Source organism: Microtus ochrogaster, chromosome 8 (genome assembly GCF_000317375.1).
Source record: "Microtus ochrogaster isolate Prairie Vole_2 chromosome 8, MicOch1.0, whole genome shotgun sequence".
NCBI lineage: Eukaryota > Metazoa > Chordata > Mammalia > Rodentia > Cricetidae > Microtus > Microtus ochrogaster.
This window is the reverse complement of record NC_022015.1, coordinates 59,783,885-59,806,513: the sequence shown is the minus strand read 5'-3', so window position 1 is coordinate 59,806,513 and position 22,629 is coordinate 59,783,885. Positions and strand designations below refer to the sequence as shown.

Below are 22,629 nucleotides of genomic sequence, written 5' to 3'. Positions count from 1 at the left end.
AAATTATATATAATATATATATAAAATTTCATATATATATATTATATATATGAAAACAGACAGTTCCCTTCAAAGAGAACTGCACCTCTGAATGAACAGATGAGATCAAAACAAAGAAGAAACTAATACTGATGCTTTATAAACTGACCTGAATTTTGTCTGGCGCTAATTCTACTACTTCTTTTTTAAATAAAGAAAATATCAGTGAATAAAATGCTTTGGTTTCAAATGTTTCAAATGATATTCCATTTGGGTAAACACCATCACAAGTCAGATCCCAACCACTTTGGTTTAATAGTTGGAATTGATTAACATGTCATGTCCATTAATTCAGTTATTTTAGTTCACCACATCAAAAGCATGCAGGTCCTTGCTGACTCATTTTTCTTGTGTCTCATGAGAAATTGCCCTGTCACTATTTTCCTCTGTGCCATGTTCCTTTTCCTCGCCATGGCATGCCTCTCCATTAGCTATTTTGATTTGCATTCTACAAATTAAGAAAAGACAGAATCTGTTTGTTTAGTTCGCTTCTGTTTTCTTGTTTTAAACAGTCTCAGAAATGATAGTAAGAGCTCAATAGACATTTTGGAGGATGAATGAGTACATGACCCTGTATCAGTCTTGATCTTATCAGGATGGGGAGAGTATATAATAACTTGAACATGAAGGACGAGGTATAAACAAGTAGAAACTATGGCAAATAACTAGAGAAATAAGGTGTGTTTCCTGAGAAGTCGAAAGCATATGGAAACAGTAGCTGTAAGGAGTATCACTACCTAACCCCAAAAACATGTGCCCATGGGCTCTTTACCTGTCCTCTTTTCTGTCCTCCTCTCTCATCTCTCAGTTCTATTGAGACAAAGAACTGGACCTTATTACTGAGTATGGTTTCTGGAGGCCACTGCTGTTGAGAGCTCAGTGGGTAAAAGCATGGGTTGCTCTTTCCAAGAACCCAAGTTCAATTCTCAGCATCCACATGGTATCTCATAAGGTCTGTAATGATGCTTCCTGGGGAGCCGATACCCACTTCTGGCCTCTGTGGCTACTGCACATGTGCACATAGTGAACAGACATACATGTAATCATGTTGACAGAGGTTTCTGTTCCACTCAGTCCTGCATACGTTCAGTCTCAAAGAAACACACAGGTATCTATGTTAATTATGAATTGGTTGACCTAGAAGCTCAGGATTCCTACATTAACCCATAATTCTTGTCTGTGTCAGCCATGTGGCTTGGTATTTTTTTTATCAGTGAGGTACTCTTGCTTCCTCTGTGCCTGGCTTCCTCTGTCATGACTGCAGACTCAGCCTTTACTCTTCCCAGAATTCTCCTGTTCCAGTTGCACCACCTATACTTCCTGCCTGGTTGCCCTGCCTCTACTTCCTGTCTGGTTACTGGCCAATCAGCATTGTCTTAAAGCAATACAAGCAATAAATCTTTAAAGGGTAGAAGACCATTGTCCCACAGCACAATCAAACTACACATACATATAAATAAGAGTAGTATCAAATTTAAAACTCACCTGGGGACTAGGTACTTGGTTTGTGTCAGGGTGTTTTGGGGTGAAAGTGAGGGCATGTTTTTTGCACTGTATAATGTTTAACAATATTTTGACCTATCTACTTTCTACTTAATACTACCAATCCCCCAAAGAGATAAACATCATCTAATATCCCCTGGTCATAAAAATCCACCCATCTAGGAAGAATACAGGCAATAAATGACAGCTGTAAAGTAGTTGATGTGTCACACTAGGAGAAATGGTGCCAGAAATCTCACTGCAGGGGTCCTGGAAAAGCTTCTCCCAGGCAATTGAAAAGCTATGTCAGGGGACATCTGCTGGCCATTGGGTACTGGAGAGCACATACTGGAGGAATCACAAGCACACACTGGGATGTGGAAGCAAAATGCTTCATTCTCGCTTTGTTTCTTCAGTACCGACAGCATGCCATTGCTAATCAGCAAGGGAGAATTATTTACAATGTAAGACACACCTTCAAAAGGGAGTGAAAGGGCTGAAAAAAAATCTGTGCATAGGGATGCATGCCTATAACCCCCATACTTAGGTGGCTAAGGCAGGAAAATCATTGTGAGTTTAAAGTCAGTCTGACTTACTGTAGCCAGACCCTACTTGTAAAAAATATAAACATAACGCAAACAAAGATGAAAGGAGGGAGAGAGAAAATTAAGAACCAGGACACATTCCAAACCGAATCCTATTCTACTGCCCAGGGACACAAAAATGAAGAACAGCAGCTTCTCCTGTTGATAATAACTTGTGATCCTAACAATACAAGGATGAACAAATACTTGGTAAGAGCTGAGGGCAAAAGAAAGTGTTTTGCCTGAAGCATCTCAAGGAACTCTTGGACAAAGTGATAAACGAGCTAGTTTCTTTTAAGTATGAGTAGGAGTTTTACAAACAAAGGAAGGAAAAATGAAGGCAGGTACTCTCAGGGGGCAGGGCATATACAAACACAGACTCAATGGCTTGTACCAGCTGGAATAAGGTAAGAACAGAGGACTTACAGAAAAAAAAAACTTAAAAAAAAATCTCAGAGGTAGAGGCTGAGAGATGAGTCTGGGAAAAAGAGGGGACAGCTTATCAGGAAATCTAACAGAAGCTAGATAGAGGGTTCAGCAGGAGTTAGATAGAGAGTTTAACAATTAAGAGCACTGGCTGCTTTTTACTGTGAACCAGGGTTCTAATCCCAGCACCCACATGGTGACTCACAACTGTCTATAACTCGTTTCTTTGTTATCTCCACAGGTACTATGCATTTATGTGCATATATGTATACATACATACATACTCACACACACAAGACATACACAGGAAAAGTGTCATACATATAAAGTAGAAAACCAATAAGTTCATATTGTTTAAAAAGAAATCCCCAATGTCTCAATCTAAAGAATCTGGTCTTAGCCTTTGAAAACTAAGGGGACAGTGGAGAGCTGCTGTTGCTCCTTCATGTGTTTGTCTGTGAAGGAAGGGAGCAGAGAAATATTGGTTACAGCACGGAGAAGAGCTAGCAGGGGGAGACAGGGTAAAGTCACAACAGCCCTAAGGAATGTCTGTTAAGGTGGAGAGTTTCAGCCCCAAGGTTGCACTAGAGTCTAAAGCAGATTTGAGAGATTCTGAAAGGTTCCCGGTGAGAGAAGAGTCTCTCCTGCAGAGACCCAGTGCCTGTCTACAGGTCAGCGATGCAGGAGGGAAAGCCAGTTGTGAAGGGAGAGAGTGATTGCTTCGGCTGTGGACATGCTAAGTTCCAGCTCATTCAGAGCCTCAGAATTAAGTGATGATCACCAGCTAGAAATGCCTTGTGTTTTCTCAAACATTCAGAAGGCAAATGGAAGTGGATCCTGGAGTTCATAATAAATCTCTTAGCATTTAAGCATCCTTAGTTTAAGTCATTATTTTATTTTATATTAATGATAAGTAATTCCATTTTTCCAGTCAATACTTGAAAGTTTACTACGTTTCTGAAGCTTGTATTTTTGTCCAATTTTTTAAAATTTGTTTGAATCTTCAGCATTGCTTTGAGACTCACAGACTGTCTATATGAAGAGATAATGAAATAAACTCCCAAATATGCTTTATTTTCTAAAATTTGAACATTAAACAGTAATCCTTAAAACAAAGTAACCTTTCAAATATTACCTTTGCTTGTCTGAGCAGTGGTTCTAGATGTTTCTTTGGGGAGGCAATTTTAACATGTCTTATAGTGGAGTGGGTACAGGGGTGGGCAGAAGCCAAGTGTATTTTCAGATAGAAGTCTAACTGTCAGGTTAAAAACAATGGGAAAATCATTAAAGTTGAAATCTGCTCCAGATACTCACTGCACATTTTGGTAGAGTTAAGTAGATTTGCTTATTTTAATGGCACACTTCCCTGGTGAGACAGTCATTATAGGCCCAGCTGGGTCACAAAGAACGAAGGGTTTCCTTTTCTTTTCAATATGTCTCCCAGTTGGTACTCGTCTGAAGCACACAGTGCTGAGACAGAAACGGGATCAGCATCAGCCACAATCACAGGGATGCATCAGCCCTGACCAAGTGTTACAACAGAAGCCCTTTCAGAACTTATCTCTTGGGATGAGATACAGTGGTCACCTTATCTGCAAGCTCTTCTACAGCCCTGTAATTGAACTAATTTTGAATGGATAGCGGACTATCAAAGGCAAATCATGATTTAGCAGCTGATAAGGAAGCTGCTGTCTTGCTAGCTGAACTGGAGATGGATAATATGTTATCATTGAGAAAGAAACCCGAATGACAGCAGAATGAGTCCTGTTTCTCTGGCTTCACAAGATGTGTCTCTCTCTTATTTTATAACTCTAATATAATCTATGCTATACAGTTATATATGTAATGACCACCAAAAAAGAGGGAATTCAGAAAACATTAAGTATCTTGTCTTTTAAAAGTAACTATTGTTAAATTCCATCAACTTTTAGTATATTTAATTAAATTGGTCATTCCACCTTGATTTTTTTTCCTGCTTTATCCACACCAAGCAATAGCGTTAATGCATTATGTACTCACTGAGGTTGACACAGAAGAAGATATGCAGAGCAGGACAAATTAAACAGATTGTTTTTTCTCACAGAGTTGTGAACAAGGGATACAGTGTTGATAATTTTTGTGGTTTTCTTAACTGTTGACTTTCTTATATCTGCGCCCAGATCCTGAGAAAATTATATTTTTTTAAAAAGAAAAGAAAAAGAGAATTTTTTCAGTGTGTAATATGCAATATACATGTAAAATGTCTTTATATAACATAATATTATATACAAAGAATATACAGTAAGAAGTTTTAAATGTAAATTGCAGGACCTTAAAAATTAGAAGCAAACATTTTCCCCAAAAAGTGACACAAGAAAATGTATCCTCTGGATTGCCACTCATATTTCTTTTATGGTTTGTTTGGTGTTTGTTTGTCTGTTTTTCAAGATGGGTTTCTCTGTAGCTTTGGAGCCTGTCCTGGAACTAGCTCTTGTAGACCAGACTGGCCTCGAATGCACAGAGATCCACCTGCCTCTGCCTCCTGAGTGCTGGGATTAAAGGCGTGTCCCACCACTGCCCGGCACCACTAATACTTCTTCATTAAGTTTATTATGTACTAATTATGTCTCATGATCTGTACATTGAGGTGCTAACACCCAGTGTGTCTGTATTTAGAAACAGCCATGAAGGAAGTAATAAGGCTAAATGAGCTCATTGGATATAACTCTAATCCCATAGGACTGGAGTCCTTGTAAGAGACAGAAACCCACATTGAAAAGCTATTGTGAGAACGAGCTCACTAAGCAGGGACAGAGAGGCCCCACCAGAAAGCAACCGTGATTGGTCCTTGATCTCAGACCTCGAGCCTCTGCAGTGTTAGAGAAGTCACTTCTGTTGTGTCAAATGTAGTCTCATGGGTTTTGTGTGGCAGCACAAGGAAACCAGTGTGCTCCCTCATCAGTGCCTCTCTAGACAGTGTGTAGAGAACTCAGACGTTCTGTTACCAGGCATTTATCCTGAAAGACTGGCCTGACCGTGGAGGCTGGATGCCAGAGAACAGATATGCAATTCCAAAGCATTGCCCTAAGCCATTTTTCATCTGCTTCAGCCTTCCACGTTGGGAGACAGAATGGTGTCAGCAGTAGTCAGGATTCAGAGTTCAAATACCAATTGAAAGCTGACTTGTGGCTTCAGTAAGTTGTTTTAGCCTTGATTGCTCCTCCATAAAACAAGAGAAAAACCCACGTAAAAATATAAAAACTTAAAGAGTGTAGTTTTTCATATTTTGCTTGCTATTTTTATTAAACTCCTTAAGTACTAATTTGTGAAATTTAAAGATATTTTTACTGTGAGCATATAATAATTCAGAAGAGAAGCATCTGTTTATTTTAATTTTTGTTTATTGTCCTTTGACAATTTTATACATATATGTATTCCTACAGTGTGTATTCTGATGATAGTAATCTCCTTATTTCCACCTCAATTTCCCCCCCTTCTCTCTACAAGCTCCCTTCCCATGTGCAAGACCTTCACTGCTATTGTTTTTGAGACCACTGATTACCGTGAGTGTGGAATATCTCTTAGTGAGCTCCTCAATGGGTACCCCTAGTGACAGTGACTGTCACTCCCCCAGAACCATCATTAACACAGAGTGGCAGGGTCTCTTCAGTTCTTCACCACTCAACCATTGACATAAATAGTACCAGACTTGTGTAGGTCAACCAAGGCAACCACCATGCTGTGAGATCATGATTGTGTTAATTGTGCAGTATCCAGAAAACAATATTTCATGACCATTCTCTTCTGTCTCTTACATTATCTCCAGCTCCTTTCCTGCATATTCCCTGAGCCTTAGAGTTGGGTGATATAAATGTCTTGTTTGGGGCCGAACACTCAACCGTCACTTATTCTCAGAGTCATGAACTGCACTCACCACCCACATTGCAATGAAAAGCTTCTCTGATTCAAGCTAAAAGTGGCATATAGTCTGTTACTATAAATGTAAGTGTTTTGAAGGCAACTTGACGCCATGACAATGAAGCTAAATGAAAATAGTAAGCTGACCCCTATGATCTAAGATGACCTGGGTCATGCGTCTTTAGTCATGTTTACAGTAAGCAGAATGAATTCCTTCCAGTGACTCAGGCCTCAGATCTAGTCAGAAAAAGTTGTTGCTTCCTTAACCGTTGTGAAATTATTACATCAGCATCTACTTTTTCCTGGAAGATGAATATTGCTGCATACCGGGTTAACAGCTGGATAAGACAATCTTAACCCCTGCAGACTGCGCAGTACTTTGAAGCACTATGAAAGCCAGCCAGCACGGAGGAAGCTTCCCGCTCAGTTCCAGCTGGATTTTTCTACAATTTGCAATCCATATATATGGCATCTTCAGCAATATAAACTTAGCAACTAGTTCTAGTTGGGCAGCCCAGAGTTATTTTTCCCAGTCATGTCATAAGAACAAAAATAAAAAGTTCAGTGATAAATTTTTATAAGATTGTCAAGCTAGGGACTAATATCTTTACTCAAAGCATTTTCAGTCCTAAATAAAAGTTTTCTAAAAAAGATACCATGGAATAAATTTACTGTGCCCTCTAAGGGGTTCATTTATAACTTTCCTACTACTTTGCAACAACATGATATTTTTCTATACAGACTGTAAATGTCATACAGCTTTAAATGGTAATTTATTTAAATGTTCTTTAAAACTGTTATTTGATGTAATTAATACGGAATGCATTAACTATATTTTTACCTGATTTAAATAACTAAAGCTTACTTTTCTTTTGTCTATTTGGAGAGAAATTTTTAAGTGAATTGATAATTTAAAAATACCTTTTAAAAAGTGTGCTTGAAAATATTTAATATGTAAGACATTAGATATATGTCCTAGTTTTTATTTTAAAAATAGGAAAATCTAGGGAAAAATCAAATGTTTGCCCATTTGTGATTCTTATTACAAAATAGATCATAAAATATTCTTGGAATTGAGAATCTTCTAGGTTATAAGGAATGTTAAATAATTTAGGGTTTTCACAGGGCAAAACGGACTATTTTGACAAAATTAATGAGACATTTATGAAATATCAGCATTAGCATTCAAAACAGTGACATTTTACTCAGGCAGTCAATGGAGGAGGAGTAATTATAGATCCAGGGGTTGCAGAAGATGTGGTAACGTGAGGGAGGACCTGGCAGTGGTGATTCAGGTGCTTTGATGCCGCGGGCTTCAAATAATTTTATACGTTATTTTTTTAACCAAAATATTTCTTCATTAGGAAGCAAAGCGTAGAGCATTCATTGAAGCTAAAATTTTGTCCTGAAAGTTCATATTTTATATAAACAAATTCTCAATGAAACACATATCGAGTTAGAAAACAAAAGTCTGTGTCAGAAAAGGGCAAACATCGCCTGTCAATTTCTGCTCTCATGCTGAGGCGTGAGATGAACGGATCAAAGGATGGATCCGACTTTTCCCTTCAAGTTTCTGTTATGTTCAAGCAGTCTTCTCGTACACAAAGAACTACTGGTGGATGAGATAGGCTAAGATCATGTGAAATCTGGATTTTAGTATGGGGAAGACAACCAATATTTAAACAACATTGCTTTATAGGTGGTACTAAGGGAGAATAAGTCAACGTGACAGAGAATTAGCAGGAAGGCTGTAGGTTAAAGATTAAATTGTAGTGGCTGCCCTGTCTAAAGAGGATGCACTTGGACTGAGACCTGGATGATGTTAAGGAAATTTTATGCAAACACACAAGCGAAGAACATTTCAGACACAGGATGTATGACTGAAGGCAAATGCATGGGAGAAATCAAAGTTAGTGTAGATCCCAACAGAACAGTGACATCATCTGACTCAAGCTTTAAAAGATTATCTCGCCTGCTTACAATATAAAGTAAAATAAGACTGTCCCAAGGCAGGCACTGGTGGACAAAACCAAAGGACAAGACTTAAAAGTGATTAGCTTCAAATTACTGAAACTAGAATCAACAGCATTTAGTGTAAAAATTCAATACAATGGTAGAAGGGTAAGAGGTAGAGAATAATCTAGGAAAAAGTTTAACAAAACTTTATGCCAGACAGAAATACTTCCAACTTTTCAGACTGGATGAGATCTAGTATAGTTGTTCAACTTAGCTGTATATATAAAAACAGTTGTAGGCAGTCCACAGTACATAGACTAAATATGTCTGTGTTCTGATAAAACATATTTATAAATACATGCAACTTGTTTTGTAGATGATAGTTTTCTGATCTCTTGATTCAGAATTATTCCTTGAAAGCATGAAAAATAATTCTCTTCTGAGAAACTTTATTATTCAGAAGCTCACATGTCCAATGAAAACCCAGATCTTTGACACCAATGTCATCTTTCATGACAGGATGGAAAGAGTAGATAGTCCTGACCTTGCTGAAGAAAGCACGGCACCATTGAGAGATTCACTACATTTGAGCCAATCTAATCATTTTGGAAACGAGCTAAAAGTAAACCAGCAGATAATCAGATTATGGATTTGCTTAGATTTTAAAAAATTACACATTTGTTGATATTATTAGCTGAGTATGTGGTGATAATTTGGAAGGACAGTGGTTATTATCTGCTTTGCTTTTATGCACTGTTATTTATATACTTTGAATTTTCATTAGATTTTTTTTATTGGTGTATATGGACAGATGCATGCATGCTTGTGCCACAATATATGGGAGAAAGGTCAGAGGACAGCTCATAGGAGTCAGTTCTGTCCTCCCATCATGAGAGTTCCAAGGGTCCAATGCAGGCTTGGCTTCATTAATTGAACCATCTCTACACCCAAATGCCACATTTTAAAATGATCGTATATGTCTATATAATATATATGTATATGTATATATATGTATGTATATATATATATAACTCAGAAAGTTACTTTCTTATTTAAGATTTTCCATTTATTCTCTGCCTTATAATATTGAATTATTTAGAATAGATTATTGACTTATATAAGATGTAACAAATAAAACAAATCTGCTTCAAATAAGAGATGAATTTTGTAACCATATTTGGAACTGGAAAAGTTATTTGGAGGTTCTAGTATGGGACTGCAGTTACTCACATACCCTTGACTGAAGATCACTCCTCTTCTGATCAGGGAAGGTCATCATCCTTGGGCAAAGTCATCCTCTTCCACCTTCCATGGAGTGCACAGCTTTAGGAGAGACAGATATGTGACAGTGAGGGGGGAAGGAGACACAGCCTAAGGGGCCAGATCTGCTGAAAACCCCAGCAATCAAAGGAGAGACAGACGTAGCAGCCAGACTGCACCCTATTCTGATTTTAAAAGTTTCCCTAATTAGTTTTATTTTCATTATTATTTTTACTAATAGCTTTACTCACTGAGCCTAATACCTACATAGGATTACTAAGCACTTCATAAAATATAGCAAATCATGAGGATTTAATATAAATACGTTTTTATATTTAAATACATACACATGAGTTATCAAAAAAAGGCTTTATAAACTGTAAATTATGTTTAAATACTTCTCTTTATCGGCAACAGTTTCAGTCCTTGATCCTTGCACTCTGTCAATTTGGATTTTTATCTTCCTGAGAGTTTTAAAGCCCGTTTCTCTTTAGACAAGGTCTCATCATACTCCATCTGAAGAACAAAATTATACACATTTTAGACATACCACTGGGTAATCAGCTCCCTTCAGAACGATGTTTTGGTTTAATAATGAAAACATCTTAATAGCTGAAATTATTACCCACTGAGTCAATCACCATAATGTCCTCCAGCAGACACATTTCCTAGAATGAGTAGCATCCTTTCCAACGATGCCTCTTAAGAAAAATGTCTACAAATGTTCACATGCTTGATAGGAAATGGGTCATGATTTCCTTTCTCCCTTTCTCTTGCTTTCTTTCTGCCCTCCTCTTCCATCTGTCCCTTTCACCATTGTTCTTTCTCCCTTCCTCTGTGGCTTTCTTTTCCCTCTGCACCTTGCAGTTATCTTAAAACTACCAGTATTAAATGCACGGGAGACCTGACTTGTTCTCCTGTGTTCCTGCATTTGTGATTCTACATTCAAATAACACCATTTTGCTCACTTGCTGTGAAGAATCCTCCCTTGACATTTTAAAAAGATTTATTTACTTTATTTTATGTGTATGGGTGTTTGCCTACACGTATGCCTGCGTAGCACTGTGTGTAGCACCCACAGATGCACAAACAGGACCTCAGGTCCCCTGGAATCAGAATTACAGATGATTGTAAGCCCCATGTGGGTACTCTGAATCAAATTCGAGCTCTGGAAGAGCAGTCAGAGCTGTTAACTACTGAGCTGTCTTTCCAGCCCCTGCTTGGCTTGTTAAAATGGGATTCCCTTCCCAGAAAATTTAACATACAAGTGTATCTGCAGCTGCTTGCGTGCACTGGGGTATGCTGTTGAGACCGCCTGAATTAAAGATTTTTACATAATAATAGCTTCCTACTTTCTTATGAAATTGAACCACAGTACATATGAAATTGACTATTTTGTTTTATAATACTGAAATATGAAATATGTATGACTATGAGTTTAAAGAATTTAATGATTTATCTGTAGTTATTTGTTTTATAGCTGATAAATTTTTTCCACTCATTCAGTTGCTAAGGTTTTCAAGAGATCTTACTAAGATCTTCAGACTATAAAAATGATGACAGAAGTCTTCTTTGTTAGACAAGTCATGCCAAAAGACATTAAGAAATATTTAGAAAGGCAACCACCACTAGATTCTCTAGAGTAACAGAACTTATAGAATGACTCTCTCAGAGAAAGAGAGAGAAAGAGAGAGAATAGAGATAGACAGACAGACAGACAGACAGACAGACAGACAGAGAGAACAGAGATAGATAGATAGACAGACAGACAGACAGACAGACAGACAGATAGATAAGATAGATAGAATCCATATTTGTACTCATATATATGTATACATAGGCTTATTGGCTGTTGTCCAGTTAATCCAACAATGGCTACCTATGAATAGAAGGTCCAAAATCCAATAGTTGTTCAATCTACAAGGCTGGATGTCTCAGTTTATCTTCAGGATATACCAGAATTCCATAGAAGTAGGCTTTAACGCCAGTAAAAGAATGGACTTCCTCATGAGAGCAAACAAGCAAAGAGAGAGCGAGCTTCCTTGCTCCATGCCCTTTATATTGGCTGCCAGCAGAAAGTGTGATCCAGCTTAAAGGTGGGTCTTCCCACCTCAAAAGATCTGGATGAAAGGTTTATCTTCTCACCCCAAAGATCCAGATTAGAAGTGGCTCCTCCTGCTTCAAATGCCCAATCATTTGGGTTTTAGTTAATTCCAGATGTTGTTAAGTTGACAACCAAGAATAGCTCTTCACAACCACTTATAGTATTATGTCCTCAAAGGCCTGTTTGACAAGGGTCCGCATAGACGTTATGTATTCCTAAAAGGGAAAAGAGTGTGCAACAAGTGGTAGAGAGCCTTCCTACTAGGTGCACAGCCGTTGGTTCAATTGCCAGGACTGCAAATAAACAAACAAGCCAACAAATAAGTTTACTCATTAATTCTGTAATTCTATTACATAGCTTATCAAGGTATCTTTAGTTATTCATGTAAGTTCTACCTCCTCTTAAAGTATTTACTGTTAAGTCTCTATTTTTTATTTCTTTTTAAAATTCACTTACATATAGCTGACTTTTTTGCTTTAGAGTATTTACCATTTTATTAGGATCTAATTATTCAATGTTGCAATATTCTTTTGACCAAGATTGCCCTTCAAACAAAAATTATTTACAAACAAATATATGGCCCTAAATTCCCAAAGACAAAAATATGATCTTTGGTATGGTGTATCATGAAAAGAAATCCTGTATGTTCAACCTACAGTCTGGAGTAGCAATATTTGTTTGTGTACACAGTTAGCATACTTTCTGCTTTACTGTGTATATGTGTCTGTGTGTTTATGTACGATATCAGAGATACATAGATAGATATTGTACAACTTTTGTACATATAGAGACCTAGTCACTGTTCAAATATTGCTTAAAGTTTTAAAAGATAAAATAAATATGCATGCAGTGATGCAAAGTTAAAAATCATATTAAATCATAGGTATTTAATGGCTCTGACTCTAAATAACAACATGGCTATACCCAGAGCAAATGAAAGACACTCCCTGACCGCATATCACTGTGTAACTAAGCCCAGTTTTGGATATTAGAGTTTCTCTGAAACCAGACTGGCTCCAAATTTAGTTATGGACCAATATATTCTATGGGAAAATAAGAAAGTTAATCATATGAAGAATAGTGTGCTGGGTATAGTGGCACACACCCAGAATCCTACCAGCCAGAAGACTGATAAAGAGGGATCATGAGGTCAAGACAACTTTCGCTGCATAATAAATTCTAGGTTAGCCTGGGCTTTAGTGTTGAAACATTGTCTCAAAACAAACTAGCCCAGGGACCTAGGGTAGAACCAAATTCTATTGTTCTTTATTTAAAAATAGCAATAAAATGACTCCTTATGGTATTCTGCTATACTCATATCCCAGTGCCTTGCTTCACCATCCATCAGAGAAGCTTCCTCCTACAGCTGATAAGAACAAATACAGAGATCTAAAACCAGACACTATAGAGAGAGTAAGAGACCTTGAAACACTCAGCCGTAACCAGGATGTCTCCATCAAATCCTTTTCCCTCAGGACTCAGGGAAAGCTGTGGGATAGGAGGCAGAAAGAGTCTGAAAACCAGAGGGGATTAGGACACCAAGATAACAATGTCCCATAAATTAGTACAAATTGATAAATCCATTATGTTAAACTTCATATTTTGGAATAAGGTTCTTGATTTTCAGGGCCAGTGTCTCAGAACTTCCTTTGTGCCTCCTTTTGCATATCAGTGTGACTGTGCTGAGCACGGCAGAGCAGTGACCCAGCCTCCCAGATGGATCACCACCAGGGACTTAGAGAACAGCTGCCCCTCATCTGCTGCTCTACTCCTCTTGATAGTTGTTTTTGCAAAAGTAATTATAAGTGAAAGCAGTTAAGTGACTTTAAAATTTAAATCATCAGGTTTTCTGCTGTGTTTCAGGAACTGACCAAGCATAATTTATTATTTCATGCTCAAACTGCATGCCCTTTAGAGATTAAGATTATGAAAAGGCTGTGGATATGAATTAGTGTTACACAGCTTGATCTAGAATGTAAGAGACCCTAGAATAAATCCCCGGACTTCCAAAAAGAAATTGTACAGATGAAATGGGGAAGGTGAAATGGTTGGTGTACACGTGTAAGAGCTAAAGCTCCCTGGTGCTCACACAAAGCCAGGCCTGGCCTAGAAGCCTGTCTGGAATCCCTATGCTTAAAGTAGGGATGACAATCCCCGGTGCAAACTGGCTAGCTAGAAGAAACAAATCAAGTTCTGCTTCGAGACTCTGCCTCAGTATGTAACATTGGAGAAAGATCGAGTAGGACATCTACCATCAGCCTCTGGACTTCATGTGTGAACACAAACACACACACATACAGACAGACACACACACACACACACACACAAACAACAACATACACATGCATATACAAAAAATATAGAGGTAGATATTATAATTTAATACATTACCTTAAAACTCCCTAGTAAGAGCCTATATAGTACTAAAATCTTTTATCATTTTCTTCAAAGCGTGGTGATTTGAATGGAGTTATAGTATAGATTTTTGACTAGGAAGGAGAACAATCACATCCTTCCTAGGAGTTCATCACATTTATTTACTGGGTGTAAGATTTGGGGTAGGCTTCTAACTCTGTCACAAACCCACCAATAAAATGGAGGTGCTATTGACTTACAACAGACTGTACAGTACTTGTGAGCACTGAGCAATGCCTGGTATAGTCGCCACTTATCACTGTGACCAAATGCCTGACCGGAAGAGCTTAAGGAAGGAAAGATTCATTTCCGCTCACTATTACAGAGGGTTTGGCTGTGCTTACTTGACTCCATGTACTCAGACAGAATTTTATAGCAGGTGAGTGAGGCAAACAGAAACTGCATGGGCACCAGAGACAAGATACTGCCAAGGACCTGGCCTAAGTGACCATTTCTTCCAGGGGCGGGTGTACTACCAACGAAAGTTGCCAGAACCACGTGGACCTGAAGTTCTGGTTATTATGTGACAGTCCAGACAGATTTCTATCGAGTTTCTTCTGTGTTTCTCATCCAATCTATTTCAGTGCTTGCCAAAATGGCATGTGCAAAAGAGTTACTGTATCTGGCGTGTTCAGTAAATTTTAAGGGAATTCTAGTATGTGTGTATTAATTACATTTTTTTCTCTGTAACATTTTATATTTTAAGCATAGGATAGATAACTCTTCACTATATAAAGTAAATCTAAAGAGAGTTCTAGAAACATAGTCGATACTGAATAAATTAGCTTTAAGTAGTTAATCTTCCTACTTCATGGCAAAGTGAGTTTGTTTTCACTTTCTTAACTAGGTTAATTTTTCTATAATTCTCAATTTGCCTATGATTATTATTTTCTTTCTTTTCCATGGAGATGCCTCTGTTGCTTGCCTTTAGAGGTTGTATGAAATTAATAAAAATTAATGCTAGGTAGTTGGCAGAGTAGGCATTCCCTCATTGGCATATTTTTTTTTGTTATTTATTTGATAAGGGATTGACTTACAGTTCACATAATCTAGGTTTCAGTCCACCCAGTTGGCTCAATATCTGTTTTTGCCAGATGTGGTTGTTAAATGTGATTAGATGTTGGGTGCAGAGGCTGACCAGATAGAAGAAGCCCTTGACCTCGTGATTATTACCACCTGATCAGAGGAAATTCTGCTACCTAACAAATTTCTTAGCAATGTGTTTAAGTTGTTTAAATTTACTTTTATTAAAATGTCTTTAAATCATTTCACTATTCATGACTGGTTGCCATTATTTTGACTTTGCAGAGGACTTAACTTGATCACTCTGGTTTTCCTCTGACAGCTCATTCAAGCATTTGATTGGAGGACTGGATGATGTTTCGAACAAAGCATATGAAGATGCAGAAGCGAAAGCAAAGTAAGTGAGACTCACTTTGGGGACTTTATCTTGATAAAAATGATTTTAATAGGATAAGGTCAAATATCTGAACTTCATGTCAGTGCTCCAGCAGTAAGACTGATTACTTAAAAGAACTATTAAGCAAACTTGTTATACAATACGCTTACTTAAGATGGCACTTTTCAACGTGAAATCTTAAGTTTGCAAAGATTAACTCAAGAAGGTAAGTGGTAGTTTAAAATCCAATGTAAACAATTACAATAAAACATGTAACTGTCAGACTGAATGTACTTTCTCATGGTATTAGATGCTAAATATCTCATTAACTATAATTATATATATTTATATATATATAAATGCAAATCTTCTACAAGGATGATTTGCTAGAAAACAAAGCTTTAATGTTTGACAAAGATGTGATATAACTTCAAAGAAAAGTATGTTACTTTAAAAAACATGGTCTTTATAATCCTCCCACTTCTCACCAATACAACTGATAATTCATATCCTATAGGACAGCAGAAGAATTAAACAGATAAAATTTAGTGTTAAGTCCATATTAATGCCAAAATTTTATCAGTAATTTTGTAGTGACCTCAAGCACAAAAGAAGTAAAATGTTTTGCTCTAAGAATCCATGAAAATAACATTTGACCTAGGAGTAAAATATTAAGAACTGCAGATATGCAAATAAGATGCCTAATGGTCATCTTAAAAATGTGAGCAGCTAGTTCAGACTTACAGAAAAAGCCACTGTCTTGTAGAACACAGTCCAGCTGCTCTGCTATATATGTTTCCTTGCCGCTCGGGGTAGATGGATTTCACATAACTCCTATTATTCAAGTGGAAGTCGATACCAATCTCAGCCTTAAAGTCACCAGCGGTGGGAAAGTGACTGTGAATGAGACCCTTTTCAACACCTATTGGCTTTGTAGAAATAACAGAGAGACAGTGTGCGAGTTCAGACCACTCACGGATTCACTTACACATGGGCCACGTCAAGTGAAGAAGGAAACGAGTGTACTTAATCCAGGTTTAGACAGTTGGAAGGAAGATTTGACCAACCACCGTTGGCCACACAGTAATATGAATCAGAACAAAAGCTAAGCCTTCGTCCCTCTGCTCTCTCTTGGTCATGACTCCCCACACCTGTCTCTCAACCTCAGATAGCATATCTTTAAAGTGGTAGCTGCCGCTGCGTTTTAATTGAGGGCATTATGCAAAGCCTTTGTAAATTGCTACAAAAGTAGATGACCCTGTTGAGGTAATCTTTGGAAACATGCTTTGACATGACCATGATAACAGATATTAATTATTCCATATTCATGAAGATATTTTTCATGACTAAGAAATATTTAATCTTTTATAACTTCTCATATTTATGTAGTAATTTATTATATCATACTTAAATTAGAAAATATCCATAGATACAGTTTTATAAAACAATAACAGTTTAACCAAACAGTTATCATTATGGAATAAGAAATAATAAAATGACTGTCTACATCAAGATACTTCCCAGTGTTGTTTGACCAGTAGATTTGCTAGACTATAATTTGGACATCAGAAAACAAACATACAGTCTTAATGTATACAATGTGTTTTGATATATGTATTAATTAGAAACTGATCACAGTAACTAAGTTTACTAACTCCGTCTATCACCTCACATAAGTTACTCTTGTGTATGTGGTGAATTGGTCAAACTCTGATTAAATTAGCCACTGAACATATTCAATAACCACAGACTTGATTGGAATTATTGATTTGGTTATCTATGGATAGGTCCAACTATCAGATTGTATCATTCATTAGCAGATTAATCAACAATTAGATCAACCATATACTGGATCAAACTTGCTTATAGAGACCTCTGATTAGATCAGTTGCTAATCTTATCAATTGCTGGTGAATAGACCTCTGCTCAGAAGGCCTGCTGATGGATAGGCTGTCTCAGAAGTCACACTGTCTTAGCAAACTTCATTCAGAAAAGACTTATCTTAAATTGTTAAAATATTACTAAAACCAAGTGAATGTATACTTACTATCCTTTAGTGTTCATCATTACTTAGAAAGTATAAAAAAAATAGTTTAAAAAAATCAACACACGTCCCTGACCTGAATTCTAGAGAGAATGATAATAAGTTCCTTCTTTGAAATTGTCTCATAACAAACAAACGTTAGGTGTACATTTATACTGTGCTAACAAATAGCATCAGAAGGTGTCTGACGCTGTTGTCATCCCACAGTCAGATGTCCTGGCTTAGAGGAGGCAAACTATGAATTTCCATGGGGTAAGCTTTTTATCAGACATCTATTGGTGTTAGCACTGTTGTCTCTTTCCGTTGACTTTCTTCCCTTTAAATACATCTACATTCACTTGGTATTTAAGGAACTTTAAAAGTCTTGCTTGGGCAATAGAAATTAGAGACAAATCTAATTGGTTTAAATTTCCTGAATAATTCTGTTAATGCCCCTACATTTCTGTATAGACCATGAAGCCTAGAGCAGGTACAACAGCGGTGATGATTAGACTCCACTATGTAAATTGGACTTTTTCAAGGCCCCTTTGGTTTTGCAAAAGCCATGAAATTTGAGGTTGATATTTCTTAAAACTCCACTAAAATAATCATGTTAATTACTAATGTATGAAGATTATTTTTCGTGTTTATTCATATTTGGGACAGAGGACATAAAAGCAAGACTGATTGTCACAACTGATTCCTTTGCGGCGTTTAAAACTCAGAGACAAGGAGCTCATTATGTATTGGCATAGAACACTCAATAGCAGACTGATTGCCCTCAAGTGAACATACTATTATTCTCAAAAAACCTAAACAGAGTGTGTAGATCAGACAGTCCAGGAAAACTGGCTTGAAAGAAACCTTGACTGAAATGATTTTCAAAATTCTTCTACTGAAGAATATGTCCTCTGCTTACATTTTTTCCTAAAGAAAGAACCCTAATTTATATATTGTACATTTTACAATCAACTTAGCTTATCATAAAAACCTTTATGGTAAAAATTACACCCTTAAAGTTGTTCACCTATGCCAAAATTATGTTCCCAGGTTAAGGGCTTAGAGTGGGCCAAAAAAAAATTAATGCTATTTTCATTTATGCTGATGTTTATTACTATTAAAATGTTTTGTACTTTTACTTTTTATAAAAATATTATGGCAAGATAGAGAAAGAAAAAGAAAACCAACCAAGCCAATCTAGCATACGCTCCTAACTACCTTTGTGTTCTAGTTACACTTACATGTCTCCATATTGTTTTTCTCCATTTAGTGTCATCACTTTAGAAACATACAGCAGCATTCTATGCTCTGCTGATATCATCTTAGGAGCTGCCCGGGAACACAGTGAATGGAAACCTAGTTTTCTAGACTGACTCAAGTTAAAGCCTTATTCATTCAGTTTATTTTTCTTTTCAACATAAGTTCTTAATCATGTCTAAAAAACAGAACAACAAAAACAAAACCTTGCCAATAGCAAAAGCCAGCTACACATATGGTCCATCCAGCTGTGCGAATTTCTCTGTATCATGCATCTACACAAAGCGGCAGTATTTTAGACCAGTTTGTCCATCTGCCACCTGCTCTATCCTGCTGTCTCATCTTGGAGCCTGGGATATATATACACATCTAGGTACTTGCTCTGAGATATTTTGAAAGCTGTATCAGTAGACTGGTGTAAGCATTTAGAAACAACCTAAGATGATGAGACTTAGTATTGTTCTCCATGAGAATCTCATCATGCTAAAATCCCATGTGAAGTATGCCCATGCTTTATAACCTGCCGTGTCACTTGTCATATAGACCTTGACGCCCTCTGATAACTCATAGCTCCCCATGCACCCACCTCCCCCCATGTTCATTCATTTCTTATAGACATTGGTTTGCTCAACAGATACTTTTTGTATGCCTACACATCCTCCCTCCCCATAAAGCAGTGATGAAAACAGACACGTTCTTCGCTTTCATGATATATTTGGTCTAGTGTAAGAGACATAAACAATCACTAAGACAAGACTTCTATGGTGAAGTGATGTTATCAGAACATTTGAGCTGAATTCTGAGTAATTAGCTGATGCTAGGTGGACATTAGGAGAAGTGGACTAGGCGAGAAGGTACAGGGAGAATTACAGAATAAGAACCATTTATATGGCAAATGAAACTCTAGAAAGGACCAGCGAGAATGGAGAGCAAGAGGATCATGAAGCTGGGTTGATTGCTGGGTTTATTTAGCTTATAAAAGTCAGGAAAAATAGCCAGAAAGACTGGGGAGACATGAGAGGTACAAAGAAAACCAGATGTATATGATGTCATTGCAGCCAAGAGCAGAGTGATGTGTCTTGGTCCTTTTGGGCTGTGATGCCATGAAGTGATGAATAAGACCAAACTTGCCAAGACCCCCTGGGATAACCCTGTTGCTTTGCTTCTCGACTCCATCCTGTATCAAATTGATTCACTTGTTCTATGCCTTGTTTCTCAGAAGAATATGTTATATTTTAGGGAGGAAGAGGAGAGGATATTCAAGAGAGAAACATCTTTTTTTTTTCAAAAAAAGAGTCACATCATCTTTTAGACAAGAGGTTTATGAAAATTGGCAATAGGCAATGCGGTGGAACAAGAGGGCTCTGAAGAATTTCAGCCCTGCTGGCCAAAGCAAGGCGTGTGCTACTCTTAAAGATTCCAGGGGAATGAGGAGGTCTAACACAACCAGAAAGCAGGCTTGGTTAACATGTGGCCTTGGTACATCCCTGAAGGAGAGAAGCAGGGCATATGTGACTCAAAACATATGGCAAGAGTCACTGACTGAGCAAGCGAGTGGGGCTTGGTTAATGTACGTGACCCTTTCACGTGGACCTAGTTAGATTACCTCTCAGCAGCAGGTAGTGAGTGAGTCCTACTTACACAGCCTTGTCCGCTTAGGGCTTCATTACCCGAAGAGCTTGAGTTTCCCAGCAGGATCCACCTCACAGCTTCAGCTAGCCCTGGCCGAGTAATTTAAAATAAGCCAGAAGAGAAAATTCAGCTAAGGAGCCAAAAACCAAACGCAGATGCAAAACAGAGCACCTCTATCGCTGTATAAGGAAACAATAACAGACAAAAACTTGACAGGCACCAGAGCCCTGACTTATTGTTCCTGAATAATAAAACACCACAGTCACCGCTCTGTTCCCCTTTGTAAGAATTAACCAGAGCATGGGCGCAATCCCCCGGCTTTATATCGAGACAATCCTGTTCTCATGATTAGCGCTCACTGATAGATGAAGCTTCCCTTGTGTTTACAAGATCATTTGCAAAGGATGGTTTGCATCTGTTTGATATTTTGCCAATTACTTTTGGTGGTGAGCCTTGTTTCTTGACACAATGTGACAGCAGTAAAAGATGGCCTCTCCTTCCATTTCATTAGCAGATGAGACCTTTAGTTGCTCAGTCTCTTTGCCATAGGGAGGTTGCTGTGGTTTCTCCTTGCCCTCTCCCAGCAGACCTTGCTCAGGGCTTTGATCATTAACTCATCAAATGCCAAATGCCCTTAGAGGCACAGAAGGCCATGCCAATCGGAACTCAATAAACATGTAATTTCAAATGTGCAATCCTGTTAACAAGGGGCTGATGTTTCCAGCATAGACTTTGAAATTCAGACCTTTCTCCCCCTTCCTTTTTACTGGATTTTCCCCCTCCCTGGCCTCTTCTTGGAACAAAGATCTTAGCGTTCCCACAATCTTATCAACAATTTACTTTAAACAACTCAGTCTTGATCTAAGCAATTCTCAAGGAAATGGGCCTAGAAAATTGTTTCTTCCCCTGTGGAAAGAATTCAAGTGAGCAATATCCTGTTCCCAGATGAGAATTCTATGCCAATTAAATGGCAACAACACCGCGAATGACATCACGAACTAGTTCTCAGACTGGAATTAGAACCTCTTGACCACTTGCGGGTTGAGCTGTCATAGGATAGCCCCAGAGTCTGGGTGATAAAAATTATGTTCCATTGTATTACAGGGCAATGGGTAGGAAATAAGAAATTTTTGCAGCATTTGGCACTGGGGTTGGTTTTTTAGCCTGGCAAGAGCTATTTGCTTTTGAATTCCAGGACATGTTGACAGTCTGACAAGGGGTATAAACTAGTTTCTAAGACCACCAATGCCAGCATTAATACTTCAGTATGACTTGAGGTTTCAAAGAGCATAAAGTAAATTTCTCCCTCAAGAATGATGAAACTGATTCAGTTTCATTTTTATAATGTGCTTTCAACATAAAACTACCTGGCCTTGGATAGGAACTTTATAGCTATTTCATTTTTTTAAAAAAATTAAAGCTCCCAAAGGCAATTGGCTAATTTATTTTGCACTCTGCTTATCTCTAAGACTCCCAGGATAGCAAGACTTTATAGGTGGGATCCCAGGATGCCCTTGCATGCAACCTTTTCTAATTGGCAGCTAGAGGACTGAAGATAACCAAAATTCTAGTGCTGCTGACTCTTTGACAAATACAGATGAATCAAGTGGGTTGTCAACTATATTTACTTCTTCTAAGAAGGCTGCAAATCAAAAAAAAATAATAATGGACAAATGAACTGGACAGATAGTTTCCCCAAAGAGAAACACAAATGGCCAATACGATTTTAAAGACTATTCAGTCTCCCTAGTCAACAAAGAAAGAAAAATTAATACTACCTCGAGATGCCACCTCATCCCAGTCAGAAAAGCTGTCATCAATAAATCTGACAGCTGATGTTGGAGAAGATGTGCAGAGAAAGGAACCCAAAGTCTCTGTTAGTGGCGTTGCAAATTAATACAGCCATTGGAGAGATCAGTTTGGAGATTTCCAAAGACATTAAAGATAGGGCCTACTCTATGATCCTGACATTTCACTCCTAGGCATATACCCAGAGAACTCTATACCCTACCATGGAGATATTTCCACCCTGCATGCTTATTATTACTTTATTCGCTATAGCACAGAATTGGAATCAACCTAGTCATCTATCAACAGAGGAATAGATAATGAATATATATATATATATATATATATTTATATATATATATATATA

At 37.7% G+C, this 22,629-nt stretch overlaps 1 protein-coding gene across 2 annotated transcripts in view; it reads left to right on the top strand.

Moving 5' to 3' along the window:
- Prkg1 (protein kinase cGMP-dependent 1) overlaps positions 1-22,629 on the top strand; it is a 1,110,226-nt gene that overhangs the window by 983,737 nt on the left and 103,860 nt on the right. For both annotated transcript variants that reach the window (XM_026781031.1, XM_013348063.2), the window contains exon 9: positions 15,509-15,583. In XM_026781031.1, the coding sequence (XP_026636832.1) occupies positions 15,509-15,583 (75 nt within the window). The remainder of the gene's footprint in view (positions 1-15,508; positions 15,584-22,629) is intronic.